Source organism: Poecilia reticulata, chromosome 2, assembly GCF_904066995.2.
Source record: "Poecilia reticulata chromosome 2, P_reticulata-male-v2, whole genome shotgun sequence".
Classification (NCBI taxonomy): domain Eukaryota; kingdom Metazoa; phylum Chordata; class Actinopteri; order Cyprinodontiformes; family Poeciliidae; genus Poecilia; species Poecilia reticulata.
The window spans coordinates 46,032,358-46,048,776 of record NC_088831.1 but is presented as its reverse complement, the minus strand read 5'-3'; the positions used below and the strand labels follow the sequence as shown (position 1 = coordinate 46,048,776).

At 47.0% G+C, this 16,419-nt stretch overlaps 1 protein-coding gene across 2 annotated transcripts in view; it reads left to right on the top strand.

The window, feature by feature from the left end:
• The window catches only part of gli2a (GLI family zinc finger 2a), a 71,262-nt gene that overhangs the window by 20,560 nt on the left and 34,283 nt on the right, over positions 1-16,419 (top strand). For both annotated transcript variants that reach the window (XM_081604838.1, XM_081604837.1), the window contains exon 2: positions 4,093-4,197. In XM_081604838.1, coding sequence (XP_081460964.1) covers positions 4,107-4,197 — 91 coding nt within the window. In that variant the 5' untranslated portion in view covers positions 4,093-4,106. The remainder of the gene's footprint in view (positions 1-4,092; positions 4,198-16,419) is intronic.

Here is a 16,419-nt window from a genome sequence, read left to right as displayed (position 1 = left end):
CTGAGGTCCAACAGAACCAGAACCAGCACTGTGGTTCTACCGTCTGTGTTTATATGGACGTCACTAAACTCTTGGACTAGGCCAGTCTCAGGTCTGCGGTAACCATGGGAACCAGACTGGAAGCGGCTGGTTAACTGTTTAGCAGCTTTTCCAGTAATGTGGCTGATGAACGGAGGTTGGAGATGCGCTGAGGTTGATCCAGAACGATTCCACTCGTTTGATACCTGCTGTGTTTGAAACACCTGATGAGAGCCGAGTGTTCAGATCAGATCATTCGTAATGAAAGCAGGACTTTCATAAAGAAAACTGTGGGTCGGATATCCAGACAGCAGGAAGACGAGATTAATTGATTTATAATTTCTTCTAGGCTTTTATAATTAAGTAGTTGAAATTGAATATTTTTTTTAAGTTTGGCTTTAGCTTTGCTACTAGATTTAGTGTTGATGTGCAGATTAATCTTCAGATTTTTATATTTTCTCTATAAATTTGTCGTTGCAGGTGTTTCTGGCTGGGTACTGCCTGCATGTTTCAGGTATTTCCTTGCTTCAGTCCAGCTGGTTTCAATCGATGACTGATCAACAGGCGTTTGCTGAACTGCAATCAGTGGAATTAGGCACATTAAAGCAGGGAAACCAATAAAACATGGAGGACGGTGAGCCTGGAGGACCAGGGTGGGGAAACACTGATCTAGAGCAGTGGAGCCCCAGTGGGTCCTGGGGGGTTAGTTCTCTCCCTGGTTTAACAGGTTAGGGTTAGTTCTCTCCCTGGTTTACCAGGTATGGTTAGTTCTCTCCCTGGTTTAACAGGTATGGTTAGTTCTCTCCCTGGTTTAACAGGTATGGTTAGTTCTCTCCCTGGTTTAACAGGTATGGTTAGTTCTCTCCCTGGTTTAACAGGTTAGGGTTAGTTCTCTCCCTGGTTTAACAGGTTAGGGTTAGTTCTCTCCCTGGTTTACCTCACCTGGATCCAATGACGGCTCATTAGAGGAGAGCACTGACCTGCTGAGAAGGTTGTTTCTTCCACCAGGGAGAGAGTAAAACATGCAGGATGCCTCCAGGACCCACTTTGGGCACCACTGATCTAGATGGTTATAATACACTCACTGGCCACTTTATTAGGAACACCTGGCTAGTACCAGTTGGTCCCCTTTTGCCTTCAGAAGTGCCTTAATCCTTGGTGACATTGATCCAACAAGGTACTGGAAACATTCCTCAGAGTTTGGTCCATATTGACATGATAGCCTCAGGCAGTTGCTGCAGATTTGTTGGCTGCACATCCAGGATGTGGATCTCGTTCCACCACATCCCAAAGGTTCTATTGGACTGAGATCTGGTGACTGTGGAGGCCAGTCGAGTTCAGTGGACTCATAATCAAGAAACCAGTCTGAGATAAGTCGCACTTTATGACCTGGAGCGTTATCCTGCTGGAAGTAGCAATGAGAAGATGGTACACTGAGGTCATAAGGGATGGACATGGTCAGCAACAATACTCTGGTAGGCTGTGGTGTTGACATGATGCTCAATTGGTACTAATGGACCCAAAGTGTGCCAGGAAAATATCCTCCACACCACTGCACCACCACCAGCCTGAACCGTTGACACCAGGCAGGATGGATCCACTCTACTATGTTGTTGACACCAAATTCTGACCCGGCCATCCGAATGTCGCAGCACAAATCAAGACTCATCAGTGAAAATCCCAGTAGATTAGCAGTTTCTGAAATACTCAGACCAGCCCGTCTGGCACCAACAACCATGCCACTTTCAAAGTCACTTAAATCACCTTTCTTCCACATTTTGATGCTCAGTTTGAACTGCAGCAGACTGTCTTGGCCATGTCGACATGCCTACAAGCATTAAGTTGCTGCCATGTGATTGGCATACCTAATAAAGTGTCCGGTGAGTGTTTAAAGGCGAGTTGAAGAAGTGATGAAATGTTTGGCTGACTGATAAAACTGAATGGATCAAACATCAGTCACATCCTGACTGATCATCAGCTCCAGATTTAAAGTGCCTCATCAGCTTTTTGATTCTCTGTCTTTGGGTTTGTCAACATGGATGTTGAAATCTCCCACAATTATTAAACAGTAATAATCAGTGAATATTACAAATAGAAACTCTTTAAGGTCAATAAAATAATTCATTTTGGGAGTTTGTGTCAGAGCTTTTTTATGGCCCTTTACCTCAATTCCCAAATCTTCAAGAGAGTCTGATTTGGAAACCTTTCTACAGTCTAGTGACTCATGAAATATAGCTGTCGCCATTTGGAGGAGCTGCAGAGATCTAAACCAGGACAGTCCTGGAGGAAAACCTGGAGACTACAGGTGTGCCGATCGATCGGCCACCGATCATAATCGGCCGATTTCCGTGAAAAAGTCTATGATCGGTGATCGGCGATCATTGGCTCTTGTTGCCAATCACCTGCCTCTCATTTCTCAGCCTGCCTGTGCAGCTGGTCTCCTCTTTCCTTCACTCTGCAAACGCGCAGCAACAAATCCTAAGCATGTGGAACTATAACTATGACGCACTGAGTGACTGGGGAAGTTTTCGTGTTGCGGCGGAAAATTGAAGCAGGTCAAAATGCATCAACACAACGAAGCTAATACGGCATAAAAACAATGACATACTTGACGGAGTTTGGCTACATCGAGGCTCACTGCAGTAAAAAAGACATGGAGGATCAGATAGCAGGTAAAGCAGCACAGCTACAAACACTCACCTGGATTAGCATGATGGTCAGAAAGCTAAACAAATAACCCGCTAAATGTTTTAAGTCTTGGAGCTGCGATGTAAGACGCTGGTTCTGCTCTCGCTGTTGAACCGCTGCTACGCTACAGGTAGTAATATTTCACAGACGGAGCGCCGCTTCTGCTCCACCTGGTAGTGACTCTCACACCGAACCTCTGCTTAAAGCTGCAGCATCTAACCTAAAAAATACATTTTACATACGTATTAAAACTTTCGCTGTCCTAACATGAGACAGATAATCTATAAAAAATAATGGATCTCCTCCCTGCTCTGCATAATTACTCCGCTCAGTCAGAAACAGCCACTCAGAACTAGCAGTAATCAGCTAGCCGCCATGCTAACAGGAAGGTTTCATTCAGTAACTCTGGATTGTTTATTGTAATGGATCCTGTATTTGCCTTTGAATGTTAAGTTTTATACTTTAATCTTTTGGCAATGTTGAGGTTTTATTTTGGCTCTTTGCATAATTTAGCCTCTTCAGAGCCTCCATATGTTATCAGTCTGTTAAAGATAGTTTTACTGATAGCAGGACAATTTGCACAATGCCTGTTTTGTTTAGTTTTCTTCTTGGAAAAAGTTATTAAAAACAAGCAGCCAGAGGTGTTATGGGATGTTTAGAGCAGACTCATGGTTTAGAATGGCCTAGTCAAAGTCCAGATCTGAATCCAACTTTGGCTCTGTGGGAAGAAAACTGCTGTTTTCCATCCAGTCTGATCTAAAGGAGAACAAACCCAGCAGAGCTGCAGAGGAGGCTCCACTGTGTTCTGACTCAAACAGGATGAATATAATTGCTTGCCACACTTTTCAGATTGTTACTTCTATAAATGGTTTAAAGACTTCAGTTGCTTCCTTCCACTGCTCCGAGTAAAACTGAACTTTGTGGTTAGAAATGGATCAAATGTGGCAGAGCACACTCAGTTGACTTCTTGCAGCTCCAACAGACAGTCAGGCCTTCATCAAACAGCGCTGACCTTTGACCCTGACCCAGGAGTCGGGAGCAAATCTCCTTTCAACCTGCTGCTGTGTTTGCTCTCTGCAGACGACGATGCTGTTGCTCCAACCAAGTCAAACAAATGGCACGCCTCCGAGGCTTTGGGTTTTCTCTCCGACACGAGAACGTGTTGTCATGTGGACCAGCCCACGACCCCGTGACCCCGCAGCATATATATATATATATATATATATATATATATATATATATATATATATATATATATATATATATATATATATATATGCACTTCTAGTTATGCTGCAGACACAGAGTCTACCTGCTGACCACCTCATCACCTGTCTATCATCTATCTACCAGTCTAATATCTACCTGTGTCTTGTTTCTCTCCAGGTGGATTCAGCAGCATGGACAAAAAGGAGGTCAAAGGTTCTGGTCCGGATGGGAGCAGCTTCTCCGAGATTCCCAAGAAACCGTCACCCAGCAGCATGAGCAGAGGTAGACTCTCCAGTTGTTCTCTCTAGTTACTCTCTCTGCGGTTGTTCTCTCTCTGGTTGTTCTCTCTCTCTGGTTGTTGCCTCTCCGGTTGTTCTCTCTCCGGTTGTTCTCTCTCCGGTTGTTGCCTTTCCGGTTGTTCTCTCTCCGGTTGTTCTCTCTCCGGTTGTTCTCTCTCCGGTTGTTCTCTCTCCGGTTGTTGCCTCTCCGGTTGTTGCCTCTCCGGTTGTTGCCTCTCCGGTTGTTCTCTCTCCGGTTGTTGCCTCTCCGGTTGTTGCCTCTCCGGTTGTTGCCTCTCCGGTTGTTCTCTCTCCGGTTGTTGCCTCTCCGGTTGTTCTCTCTCCGGTTGTTCTCTCTCCGGTTGTTCTCTCTCCGGTTGTTCTCTCTCCGGTTGTTCTCTCTCCGGTTGTTGCCTCTCCGGTTGTTCTCTCTCCGGTTGTTCTCTCTCCGGTTGTTGCCTCTCCGGTTGTTCTCTCTCCGGTTGTTCTCTCTCCGGTTGTTCTCTCTCCAGTTGTTCTCTCTCCGGTTGTTGCCTCTCCGGTTGTTCTCTCTCTGGTTGTTGCCTCTCCGGTTGTTCTCTCTCCGGTTGTTCTCTCTCCGGTTGTTCTCTCTCCGGTTGTTCTCTCTCCGGTTGTTCTCTCTCCGGTTGTTCTCTCTCCGGTTGTTCTCTCTCCGGTTGTTCTCTCTCCGGTTGTTGCCTCTCCGGTTGTTCTCTCTCCGGTTGTTCTCTCTCCGGTTGTTCTCTCTCCGGTTGTTCTCTCTCCGGTTGTTGTGGCGGATGTGCGCTACAGGAACAGGAAGTGTGGGATGGTGAGAAGCCAGCTGGCTCATGAAAAGAGTCCGACCCGGAGTCGGAGCCGACATGTCAGAGAATTTGTGATGAGAAAAGCTCTAATGAGGGCGAAGGACGGTTGTCTCACCTCCCGAGTGTAAATTTCATGAATTACTAAAACCTGCTTGGCATGGCAGTGGCCGGCGTGGAGCAGGAGCGAGTCCAGGCGGGGGTCGTCTTTGAAATGCTAACTAGATGTCGTATGACAGTGTGGCTTTATTTGCGCCTAATGATGGACTTGGTGGCCTGCCATCATTAATTGTTTAGGGATGTTTGAGGAGAAACTGGGCCGGTCCAGAAGCTGGCACCTCCACAAAAGGAACCTCAAGTTCTTCAAACAAGAGAAGAAAATATTGAGATGGCCATGGAATGAATTATGGATGCTGTTATGACCACGGAGTGCCATGTAGGCTGAATTTTTATAACCTTGCTGAAGAGAGAAGCAGCTGGACCCCATGAGGCCAACGAGCCCCTCTGTGAATGACAAGAGCTCATGTTTGCATTAGGGCGATGAAAACGGCTCATAATGAGGCGCAGGATCCGGTTTGGGCCTCATGAATTACTAACACAGGAGGAGGAGCGGCCAGAACCGAGCCGCAGGAACCACGGCGGGCAGAGAGAGGGACCGACCGCCGGGCCCAAACGGAGGCAGGGGTCCATCAGAACCACCAGAACCACCAGAAACATCAGAACCACTAGAAACATCAGAACCACTAGAACCACCAGAACCATCAGAACCACCAGAACCATCAGGTCCATCAGAACCACCAATCAATTAATCAATCAATCAATAAAATTGTATTTGTATAGCACCTTTCAGCAGCAAGGCATTTCAAAGTGCTTTACATCATTAAAAACAAAATCACAGAGTAATAAACAATCAAATAAAAATCAAAACTCTAACCTTTATTTAGCCATCAGCAGCTCTAACCAGGTGGGTTTGAAGTCGAGATTTAAAGGCTCTCAGTGTTTCAGCTGTTTTATAGTTTTCTGGAAGTTTGTTCCAAATTTGTGATGCATGGAAGCTGAATTCTACTTCTCCTCGTTTGGTTCTGGTTCCGGGGATGCAGACCAGGACCAGAACCAGAACCTGAGGTGTCTAGACCAGGAGTGGGCGATCCTGGTCCTGGAGGTCCGGTGTCCTGCAGCTCTTAATGTCTCCCTGGTCCAACACACCTGGATCCAGGAGCTGAATCTCCTCCTCGGTGCCGTCAGGTTCTGCTAACGACCTCATTATTTGACTCAGGTGTGTTGAAGTTGAGACACATCTAAAGGCTGCAGGAGTCCAGCCCTCCAGGCCTGGAGCTGCCCACCCCTGATCTAGACGGTTGGTGCAGTAATAACAGATCTTTAATGTGTTGTGGTGCTAAACCGTTCAGTGATTTATAAACTAACATCAGTATTTTAAAGTCTATTCTCTGAGCTACAGGGAGCCAGAGGAGGGACTTTAAACCTGGAGTTATGTCTCCATCTTCCTGGTTTTAGTGAGAACAGCAGCAGCAGCTTCTGGATCAGCAGCAGCTGGAGGATTGATTTGTTAGTCAGACCTGTGAAGATGCTGTTGCAGGAATCAATGCGGCTAAAGATAAACGCAGGATGAGTTTCTCTGATCTGAGACATCAGTTCTCTTTATGTGGCTCTGAAGGTTCAGGTCAGAGGTCATCACTACTCCCAGGTTTCGGGCTGATCGATGGTTTTAGTTGTAATAACTGAAGCTGTGCATTGATTTTAGATCTCTAACTTTAGATCTATAACTCTAGATCTGTAACTATAGATCTGTAACTTTAGATCTATGACTCTGGATCTATGACTCTAGATTGCTGCAACACAGACTGCAACACTTTCCATCAGAAGCTAATTCGATGATAAATGTAGATTTTTAATATAATAATAGCTACTGCAGTGTGTGCAGAGCATTACAGAAACAAAGAACTGAGAACCAGCTCTTTACTATCGTTCACAGTAAAGAATCGTTCAGAGGAATCGGATCGTTCCTGAATGTTGCATCAATGTATTGCAGACTTTGGTCACAGTATTGTCTGTGCAACACAGGGCCGGACTCAGGAGGGCGTGGGCCCCGGGGCCTGAGCCACTGTGGGGCCTCTACCGTAATCAGCCACCGTCTCCTGTTGCTCTGCCAAGACAGACCAGGTCAACTCTCTATTTGCACGGTTTACAACAGTCACACCAACTTAGTGACTTTTTCACTATATTTTGCTCCAACAAAACAAATCAGCATGTCAGGTCTTTCAAAGACGGCCATAAAACTGCAGTCAGTGCACCGCTGCTTTCTTTTTGATCTGTCTGCAGAACGGTTGATTACTGTAATCAGTGTACATTTAGTGGTTATTAAGGAAATACTGGAACACCTTGAACATGTCTACATATTTGAGAGAACATGCCTAAGGAAGAAAAACTTGACAATGTTCTCTATTCATTCTCCATGTACTGTATTTATTTATCCTTCATCTTTTTTATCTGTCTCCCTTTCTCCTTTCAATCTTTATCACCTGAATTGTTCTCTGTAATTATCAGGTTTATTTCCACCAAGCTCAGACAGTCAGGCTGAGTATTTCCCCTCTGACAGCCAAACCTGGTCAAAACTTTTACTTTAGGACTGGATTTCATCTGCAGGTCAGGGCAGGGCATGACCCACTCGAGCTCATTTGTTCGCTTTGACCTTCGGCTGCAGCAGTAGGACGGTTCCTCCTGCCGCTGCTAGCTGGAGGCTAATGGTGCGTTCACACCAAACGCGTTTTGAGCGTCAGGCGCGTCTGGTTTACATTCAAAGTCCAACGCGCCGCAACGTAGACTTTGAAAGTAAATCAGACGCGCCTGACGCTCAAAACGCAGAGAGGGACGGTGGTTCTGCTCCATGTCCAATATGACTTCATAAAACCCAGTTAGCTTAGATATTTTCTTTATCACCTCTCTGTCCCGCTCATGTCTTTCTTTCCTGCGTCCCGCTGTCATACTTTCTGTTGTCCGCCATGTGAGAAATCCCTCCCTGATGCTCATGGCTTATTACCGGCGGTTAGCCGGACGTCTTCTCCCGCTCTGAGACAAACTGCGCATGTCTCAGAGTCACAGGGGGGACGGCTGACGGCGGAAACACGTCATTAGTGAGTCACGTTATGGCTTGGATTCGAATCGGTATGTTTTACATCCACTGAAAACAAAGATGTTGATAAATCAACTGGGGCTGCACAGTGGCGCAGTTGGTAGCACTGCAAAAAGGTCCTGGGTTCGATTCCCGGTCTTTCTGCATGGAGTCTCCATGTTCTCCCTCTGCATGGTCGGTTCTCTCCGGGTTCTCCGGTTTCCTCCCACAGTCCAGAACCATGACTGTCAGGTTAATTGGTCTCTCTAAATTCTCCCTAGGTGTGTGTGTGTGTGTGTGTGTGTGTGTGTGTGTGTGTGTGTGTGTGTGTGCAGGGGCACCGCCAGGAATCTTGGGCCCCCTGACAAAAAACTTGTTTGGGCCCCTGTGCAGCTGCTGTTCCAACGTTTTGAGTCTAATTGACCCATAAAAATCATCACAGTTTTAAAGGCTGCATCTGCTTTGCTTAGTTTGGGTCAATACTGATAATCAGCTCAATATTTACTGCTCATGAATTTATCATCCAACAGTCCACATCCAGGATGCTGGTAGGTTGTTAATGTTTTCTATTAGTTTAGATACTGAAACGTCTCCATGGCAACAGTCTATAGCAACGAGCAAAATACACATGAAGCAATCCAGACTTCTAAACATGCTAGTAGCTGCATTTTATTCAGGCTGCAGTTTAACTTTAATAAAATATGTTTCTCCATATTTGTTACAGCTGTCACCATGTAGCAGTTTGTTATGAGGCAGATAATCTGAAAACAATCAATCTCCTCCATCTGCTTCCTCAATTACTGGTTAAAGTGATGCACCGTTCTGACCAAAACAACCAATCAGAACCAGGAGGAGGGTCTTAGTGCTGTCAATCATCCTCATTCACTCACTGCTAAATGTGCTAATGGTGGAGAAACAACTTAGCATTACAGGAAACCGTTTATCTGCCATCACTGGTCGCTATGCTAACTAAACTGAGCATTCACAGTTTGAATCTGCACAGCTCTGTGCTATGCTAGCTGCAGCACGGCTCTGTGCTATGCTAGCTGCAGCACGGCTCTGTGCTATGCTAGCTGCAGCACAGCTCTGTGCTATGCTAGCTGCAGCACGGCTCTGTGCTATGCTAGCTGCAGCACGGCTCTGTGCTATGCTAGCTGCAGCACAGCTCTGTGCTATGCTAGCTGATTAATTCATCAAATGCTAGTGAAAAGGAGGCAAACAGTAGTTTGTAGCTAAGCTAACTATGCTAAATGGTTGATGATGTCACACAGTCTACTCACCTCTCTTGGAGAAAAACTGGGTTATAAATTAACACTCTTGCCTTTTTCGCTCTCATTCTCTTTCTTTTGAAAACCTGATTTTATAACTTTTCTTAGCAGCATATTAACAGCCAGTCGTTCGTGTTTTCTACTGTCTGCCGCTAACAGCGTCTCTCTGAAGCTCCCAGCAGGAACGAACCATTTAGCCCAGATAGGGGGGATCAGGGCAGATATGGGGGATCAGGGCAGATATGGGGGATCAGGGCAGATATGGGGGATCAGGGCAGATATGGGGGATCAGGGCAGATATGGGTCTGTGTTTCTGGTCTGGGAACATTACATTTGTAGCTGCTGTCAAGATAACCGTATCTGGTTTATTTTTTATTGTTTTTTTTGTTGTTGTTGTTGTTTAATTTAAGGTGGCAGGAGTTAGATTTTATTTAATGTAAAACTTAAAGTTTAAATGTGAGGTAATTTTATTTAATTTATGTTAAGTGTATATTCAAATGTGGAGGGGGAACTTTTGTTTTGTTCCGCAGACCATGTGTTGCCCAGGGAAGCATTAGCTGGCGCACTTAGAGCCACATGGCCATTCAAGCTGAGAAGCTGTTAGAAATGAATCTTTATTCTTCTGGAGTCGATGCGGCTAATGAAGTACAGCTTTGTTTATTTTTTTATCTTTTATTTATGTAAATTCACCATTTATTGTGAACTGATTTAGGTTTGTGTTGCCTTTTTGTAGTTCTGACGGCATTTTTAGGGACTTTGAAAGACGTGTCCACAATAAATGGCTGTTGAAAACCAAGACCTGCGTTAAGCTTTGATTTAACTCAAGAGGAGCAACAAAAGTTTTACTGTTAAACACAATCTTTGAAAATACAATATGATTAATTTTGTAATTGACAGGACCACGATTTTTTTATTTTATTTCTATGAACAAAAAATAAATAATTAAATTGTGGAGGGCCCCCTGCTGGTCAGGACCCCTAAAATTATCACTTTCCCTTCCTATACCGCGCCCGTGTGTGTGTGTGTGTGTGTGTGTGTGTGTGTGTGTGTGTGTGTGTGTGTGCGTGTGTGTGTGTTGCGTGCATGGTTGTTTGTCCTGTGTGTCTCTGGGTTGCCCTGCGACAGACTGGTGACCTGTCCAGGTGACCCCTCCTCTCGCCCAAAACGTTTGCCGGAGAGGCAGCAGCACCTTCTGACCCCACTGAGGGACAAGGTGTTAGAAAATGGATGGATGGGTCTAGAAATAAAATCCAGAGTCGTCAACAGTCGAGACGAGAACCATAGAAACATGCACCATAGAGAGAAAAACTTTTTTTTTTGCCCTTATTTGTAAATTCCATGACTTTCCAGGTTTTCCATGAATGGTACAAACCCTGGCACTCTTTGGTCTTCCTGGTTTACCATACACAAGGAGCAGGAGCTGTTAGACATGTATTTAATTAGACGTTCAACATTACAAATTATCGTTTGTTTCCATGGAGACGTGCGCTCATAGCGTCACGGCACAAACACATCACCGCCGAAACACGGTTTTCAGCAAAACTGCATGAAAGGTGAAGGAGTTAAAACATGACCATACATGTGGGCGGGGCAAACAGGAAGATGTGGGCGGGGCTTTCAGGAAGAAGGCGTGGAAACGATCTGGCTGCTGCTCCTTCTGAAATCCTTCCAGTTTTTCTTGATTCTGAGATTCTGGAAGCAATCCCGTTTTGTGCAAATGCGAAGTTGATACATTATTGCAAAGTTCCCACAAAAAAAACCATTGAGTTGAAGTGATGCTAAATCCCACCTGCAGGTGGCGTGTGTCTCATTCATCTGCTTTCTCAGACTCGCGTCATGTCAAGTTAAAGTCCAACATTGATGCAGCGAGTAAAACCGTAAAAGTGTTAGCTTGATTTTTCCCTCATTTTTTATCTATGATATGTAGATTTTGGATGGAGTTTAAAAATTCTGGAACATTTCTTGCTAATATTCCTAAAGTAGCTTCACAAAGCCAGTGATTATGATTATCATGAGTCACTGAAACGATGGCGAAGTGCTGGAGGGACTCCTGAGTGAGCCGGACACGGTGTCGCTTGGTGCTAGCGTCGATCAGTTAGCTTCAAGCTAACAGCCATAAATTACATCTGTGAGCAAAACAAAGAAAGATTTTTGATTTGATTCTGCACAGCGATCCCTTAATGCTGCGACATCCTGAGCAGACGCTAATCTGGGATTAAGGACCTTGTCTGTTGTGAAAGCAGCTCAGGTTGCTCATGTCTCAGGGGGACGTGTCTGGTCCTGCCGGACCAGTTCAGTGAAAACGATGTGGAAGCAGCGATGGACGAGGGACACGGGGACCGTTGTCCTCCGTCTGTCCTTCTGTCTCACTGCGTCCCACCGTGCCTGCAGGCCGAGACGCTGCAACCCGACTCCCAGCGAGTCCTCTGGGTCCTCCAGGTGTTCACATGTGCAACTGCTTCCTCCACATATTCTGACCGGCAGGTCACATGACCTGCCATCGGGTCACATGACCTGCCATCGGGTCACATGACCTGCCATCGGGTCACATGACCTGCCATCGGGTCACATGACCTTAACATTTGGTGATTTGTGATGACATTGCTGCAGTTGCAGAATTTCCACAGTTGGATTCAGGTCTGAACTTTAACTATGCCATTCTAACCATGAATCTGCTCTGACCTAAACCATCCCATAATACCTCTGGCTGCAGGTTCAAGGTGGTGTCCTGCTGAAAGGTGAACTTTGACCCCAATCTCCAGTCTTACTGGGTGGACTGGTCAGCAGATTCATCACGGACTCAGTGATTCTTGAGCCTCCAGGTTTTCCCAGTGGGACCCAAACCAGCTGCAGCTTCAGATGTCAAAATGAACCAATACATTTATGTATTGGTTCATTTTGTCCTGGTGAGACGCTGTCCTGCTGAGACACTGTCCTGCTGAGACACTGTCCTGCTGAGACACTGTCCTGGTGAGACACTATCCTGCTGAGACGCTGTCCTGCTGAGACGCTGTCCTGCTGAGACGCTGTCCTGGTGAGACGCTGTCCTGGTGAGACACTGTCCTGGTGAGACGCTGTCCTGGTGAGACACTGTCCTGGTGAGACGCTGTCCTGGTGAGACGCTGTCCTGCTGAGACACTGTCCTGCTGAGACGCTGTCCTGGTGAGACACTGTCCTGCTGAGACACTGTCCTGGTGAGACACTGTCCTGCTGAGACGCTGTCCTGGTGAGACGCTGTCCTGGTGAGACACTGTCCTGGTGAGACACTGTCCTGGTGAGACGCTGTCCTGCTGAGACACTGTCCTGCTGAGACGCTGTCCTGCTGAGACACTGTCCTGCTGAGACACTGTCCTGGTGAGACACTGTCCTGGTGAGACGCTGTCCTGCTGAGACGCTGTCCTGCTGAGACGCTGTCCTGGTGAGACACTGTCCTGGTGAGACGCTGTCCTGCTGAGACACTGTCCTGCTGAGACACTGTCTTGGTGAGACACTGTCCTGCTGAGACACTGTCCTGCTGAGACACTGTCCTGGTGAGACGCTGTCCTGGTGAGACGCTGTCCTGCTGAGACACTGTCCTGGTGAGACACTGTCCTGCTGAGACACTGTCCTGGTGAGACGCTGTCCTGCTGAGACGCTGTCCTGCTGAGACACTGTCCTGGTGAGACGCTGTCCTGCTGAGACACTGTCCTGGTGAGACACTGTCCTGCTGAGACGCTGTCCTGCTGAGATGCTGTTCTGCTGAGACACTGTCCTGGTGAGACGCTGTCCTGCTGAGACACTGTCCTGGTGAGACACTGTCCTGGTGAGACGCTGTCCTGCTGAGACACTGTCCTGCTGAGACACTGTCCTGGTGAGACACTGTCCTGCTGAGACGCTGTCCTGCTGAGACACTGTCCTGGTGAGACGCTGTCCTGCTGAGACGCTGTCCTGCTGGGTCCACAGGTCCTGGGGAATCTTCTGTCTTCATTAAAAACATGAAGCAGAAATGAACCGTCTTACATCAGAACTGGCCCACTAAGCGGTTCTGTGGGTCAAAGGTCAAACTGTGGGTCAAACGTCCTAAAAAGTTCTGGACGATGAAGAGTTGGTTCCAGGGATGGCCCTGCTGCAGGTCCAAACCCAACCGGCCCGTTTTAACAGAGACCTGATCCTGGTTTTTTATTGCTGCAGCTTTTCACTGCCTGCTGCACAGACATTAGCATGCTAACCCCTGACGTTAGCTCAGATTTCCCTCTAGCTTTTAATCCAATTAGCACAAAATATTCCTAATTTTCTCGACTTGAATGAACTTCATGTCACGTCACGCGTTGCTCAGTGTTCGAACTTTACAGGAATAAAATGCAGCAGAATCAGAAACCGAGAGTTTTGCTGTTAGCGAGACTCTGAGCCGTCAGCTGGAAGGAGAAGACAGTCATCTTAGCATTAGCATTAGCTTTAGCATTAGCATTAGCATTAGCTTCTGCTCATTTTTACGTGTTGGCAGGAAACACAAGATCAAGAACATAGAAACGTTACAAAGGGAGAAGTGTGTGTGTGTGTGTGTGTGTGTGTGTGTGTGTCTGTGTGTGTGTGTGTGTGTGTGTGTGTGTGTGTGTGTGGTGTGTGTCTGTGTGTGTGTGTGTGTGTGGTGTGTGTGTGTGTGTGTGTGTGTGTGTGTGTGTGTGTGTGTGTGTGTGTGTGTCTGTGTGTGTGTGTGCGTGTCTGTGTATGTGTGTGTGTGTGTGTGTGTGTGTGTGTGTGTGTGTGTGTGTGGTGATTTCCCGGCGCTCTTCGCTGCTCCTGTGAATTCTTGGCTCGGGCTTCAAAGCGGGTCATCCCCGACCCAGAGCTGCAGGTACAGACACGTCCACTGCAGAGCCGGAACCGACCCGATCCGAGCCAAACATCAAGCATGGAGGGAAACAGTTTCCTAATTAAACTCTGATATTATGCTGCAATTATTGTTATTATGATTATTAATAGGATGCCCAGACCAAGGGGTTTAGCGTACTTGGCCTATTCCAAGTACTGAAAGTGAGTAGTTAGCAGCCGGCTGTTCTCTGCAGGCTGTCCGTCTGTTATTAGCACATTATTGACGCTGCTGCATTTAAAACTAATTCAAAATAATCATTTTCAGCCTCGTTGCCTAAAATGATGAAGTTTTTACACGTTTTTCTGAATATGCAGCTAAAATATTTCAGTTCAAATCTGTCAGATTTAATAAACATGGAGTGATCTGGCCCCGCAGGAGGAACCGGTACCGGGTCAGAGCACCGGGCCGGTACCGGTACCGGTTTCATGACGCCACCAGTTATTATCAGATGATTATTAAAAATCTAAACTTTTTCCAGTTAGTTAGTGAAAATCAGTGAAATGGATCCGATCAGAACCCGATGGAACCGGGTCACACAGAACACAGAGAAAAATAGTTATAAATGTGGTAAAAACCAAATATTGATTTGAAATATGAAATATTATCATCCGATCCGTAGCGGGTCGGAACCAGAACCGGCTGGCTCCACGCTGCTGTGGTTCCGCTGGTCGTTCCCACGGATCAGCAGGATTCTCTCCACTTGTTGACATTTCCTCTCAGGGAAACTGTAATTTTCCTCTGCAGGTTTTTATGTTTCGTTTCTGGAGGAAAACCTGTAATTATGGACCGGAGCGGTTCTGGACTGCTTCACACAGACGGGTTCGGTTCTGCTCATCCCGTAGCTCTGAGTATCTTTTATTAATAGATTTCATTGTTTAGAAATCCTCGGTTCTGTTGGCTGCTGGTTTGGGCCGCCCGCCTGCAGATCTGCAAACCAATTCTAATTCACTGCGGTTTGGATCGTTGTAGTTCTGGACTGAAGCTGGCCGGTCCATTTGTTGGTGTCTGGTGATCCGGATCAGTAGCAGTGACCCGGTTTCCTGAGAGGAAGCTGCTAACAGCAACAGGTGGAGGTCGGGCCGACTGGTCCAGCAGCGTTCGGCGCTTCATGAGGCGGCAGAAGTGCTGCAGGTCCCGGTGTGACGGTGGACCGGGTCGGTGGGCCGATCCGGGAACTGACGGCAGTTCTTTGTTTTCCTTTGGCATCTGAAGGGCTGACCTCTGACCCCTGGCCCTAAACCCTGACCTCTGACCCTAAACCCTGACCCTGTTGCTGGAACTCAAAGCAGAAAAGATCTATGAAGCAGTTTGACCCAGGAGAAAAGGTCAGAGGTCGAGGATCGGCGTTGGAGGCGGAGCTTAGTGACGGTGGCAGCAGTGCTGCAGCAGCTGCTGCAGCACTGAGCAGCGGCGGCCGTCAGCCTCACCACTGGGCCGGATTGAATGATCCGGCTGCAGAGTCAGCGGCCGGCCTGCGGGGGGCGCTGCAGCAGGAGCAGGCTGGTCACTAAGCAACATGACTCAAAATGTCAAATAAAAAATTACAAAGGATCATCTGCATAAAATCATTTAATCCAGCAATAAAACATCATCTGTGTTTGCAGTTTAACTGGTTCCCAGTTTAACCACTAAGGAACCAACTGGAGCAGCTGCAGCAACAAAGCAGCTGCAGCAACAAAGCAGCTGCAGCAACAAAGCAGCTGCAGCAACAAAGCATTCAAAACAACACAGATTCTCCACTAACTCGGCTTCCATCCATCTTCTGAAGGCTGATCCTCCGGCGGATCTGTTCTTGGCTCCAGATCTAGTTTCCTGCCTGAACCGAGCCGTGTGTTGATCAACTGATGGCTCTGGCTCTGTGGGGAGACGCCAGGCGATAAATCAGGGGCTGTTCGGTCTGGCAGCTCATCGCTCTTCTTCATCAGGGGTCTGAAGGTTCCTATCCACAACCAGACGATCCACGTCGGTCATTTCATGGCTGTCATGTCATCAACAGAGACGCTTCGGCAGCAAAAACGAGGTTTGATTAAAGTTTGATTTCAGCTTCATTTGTAGTTTTGTTGAGAGAGAAAGAGATCTGGGTGAGAGCTGCTGCTGCAGCTGCAGCTGCTGCTGCTGCTGCTGCTGCTGCTGCTGCTGCTTCTGCTGCTGCTGCTGCAGCTGCTGCTGCTGC